Below are 2189 nucleotides of genomic sequence, written 5' to 3'. Positions count from 1 at the left end.
TTATATATATATATATATATATATTATATATATAATAATATATATATATATATATATATATATACATTCTTCGTCAAATAAAGTATTAAATGATAAAAAATAAAAAAATAGTTATAAAATAGTTATAAAATAAATAATTATAAAATAAACTAATGCTTGCATCTTTTATACAGGTCCAACTACCGGTGAAAGCAGTCGTTACATCTCCACCGTTCCTAGTATTATTGTGGGCCCACTTTGCAAACATGTGGGGTATTTATTTTATCGCTACAAATGGACCCAAATACACGTTAGAAGTCCTTGGTTTCAATATGAAATCGGTATGATTTTATTTCATAAAGATTGTTTCAATTTATAACATCATTTTACCTTATCATTACTGAAGACATTTCTAATATTTTTATGCGTAGGGTGGCGCAATAACTGGATTACCTTACATAGCTAGACTAGGTGCTGGAGTATTATTTGCAGCAGCAGGCGATTACGTGCGAAGGAAGAACTTTTTATCTTTAGGTTGGATAAGGAAAATATTTATGCTATTCTGTAAGTAATTTGAAACAGTTACGTTTCAATAGTTACGTCGTAATTGAGTTATTCAGATATATGTAAACAATTATTATTTAACCGATAATTTATAAATATGACTCACAGCTCACATGGGACCTGCAATTTGTCTGGTAATAATGACATACGTAGGTTGTGATGCCACAGCTGCGATAATAATGTTAATACTGGCATTGGCCTTCAATGGAGCCGCCTGCCAGACCAGCTTACAGAATCATCAAGACTTGGCACCAAACTATGCCGGTTCTTTATATGGAATTATGAACACATTTGGTAGTTTTCCTGGATTCATCATTCCACCCATTATTGGCGCTTTAACCAATGAAAGAGTATGTTATCTTTCTATATCAAAATTATGTTAAAAATACGAATAACTTTTCTAATTTATGAAAATGTGATTTATTAAAAAATATACCACAAGCGTGTATAAAGTTTATATATTTTTACATTTTTATGTATTTTTATTATTATATATTATTATATATATTATATATATATTATTATATATAATTGTAGATACTTTATTTGTATTATATTTTTAATTTTATTTATCTTTATTAATATATTATATTTTATACAAAAATTATATGCGTTTCGCAGATTATCTCCGTGTTCATTCTTAGAATATCAATGTTTCGTGAACATTGCAGCAGTTCACTTCATGAAGAGAAGCAACCTGATACTGAGCTATTCTGTGTGATTCTCTTTATATATGCTGTTTTTTGCAAAAAGGGAATTACTTGAAGGAACAACTTAAGCTGTGTTTCAAATTTATTGCCAGCACTGAAAATGCTACAGTTTACAGTGCACTATAAATTTTCAGTACTGGGTAGTCAATTTTGGAACATAGTCTTAGTTCCTCGTCGTGATGAAGTGAATTGCAATCTTCATGAAACGTAGGCATTCTAAAAATAAATTTCAACACGGAGATAACGCGAAATGCATAATTTTTGTATAGAAAGTACCCATGGAAGCATGGGTACTTTCTATACAAAAATTATGCATTTGCCCTCAAGAATAATATTATATTTTGTATTGTAGAACGGCGTGGAAGAATGGCGTATAATGTTTTGGATATCGGCGATAGTATTTACATCAGCAACATTTCTCTTTTGGCTATTTGGATCTGCGGAAATTCAGCCATGGAACGATTCGACTCATACTAAAGTGTCTACTGTTTCTGAAGAGGAAAAGCAGATAAACAATACGATGAAAGATGGAACCGATACGGAAATTGAGGAAAATGAACGTCTCTAGTGAATTAGGAAATAAAATAAAATGAAAAAGTCCACACAGCACAAAAAGGTTGTAGAAATATTTTATTGCAAGATTGTAATATTGCAAAAATTTTGTGAAATGTTACTGTTATATAATGATGCAACAATGTAAAATGTCAATTTAAAATATTGCAATACATTGTTGCAGCAATACAATATGTTACATTATAATTTTGATAATATTTTAAATGCATTATATCAAAATATTTTAACACATAACTTTTAAGAATATAAGTTTTTAAATTAATTTTTATATTGAAGAACCAAAAATTGTCAAAATATATCTCATTTACTTTCGTCTTAAAATTCAATTTTGAGTACTCATCTTTTCAAAGAATTGTTAAAATA

General features: G+C 28.7%; 1 protein-coding gene across 1 annotated transcript in view; it reads left to right on the top strand.

The window, feature by feature from the left end:
- The window catches only part of LOC105622490 (sialin-like), a 7116-nt gene extending 5295 nt beyond the window's left edge, over positions 1-1821 (top strand). The window contains exons 2-5 of the mRNA XM_012203906.1: positions 174-320; positions 411-543; positions 652-893; positions 1606-1821. Coding sequence (XP_012059296.1) covers positions 174-320; positions 411-543; positions 652-893; positions 1606-1821 — 738 coding nt within the window. The remainder of the gene's footprint in view (positions 1-173; positions 321-410; positions 544-651; positions 894-1605) is intronic.
- Positions 1822-2189: the final 368 nt, after the last annotated feature.

This window comes from Atta cephalotes, assembly GCF_000143395.1.
Source record: "Atta cephalotes unplaced genomic scaffold scaffold00045, whole genome shotgun sequence".
Taxonomy (NCBI): domain Eukaryota; kingdom Metazoa; phylum Arthropoda; class Insecta; order Hymenoptera; family Formicidae; genus Atta; species Atta cephalotes.
The sequence above is the reverse complement of the archived record's forward strand: the minus strand, read 5'-3'. Positions and strand labels throughout refer to the sequence as shown.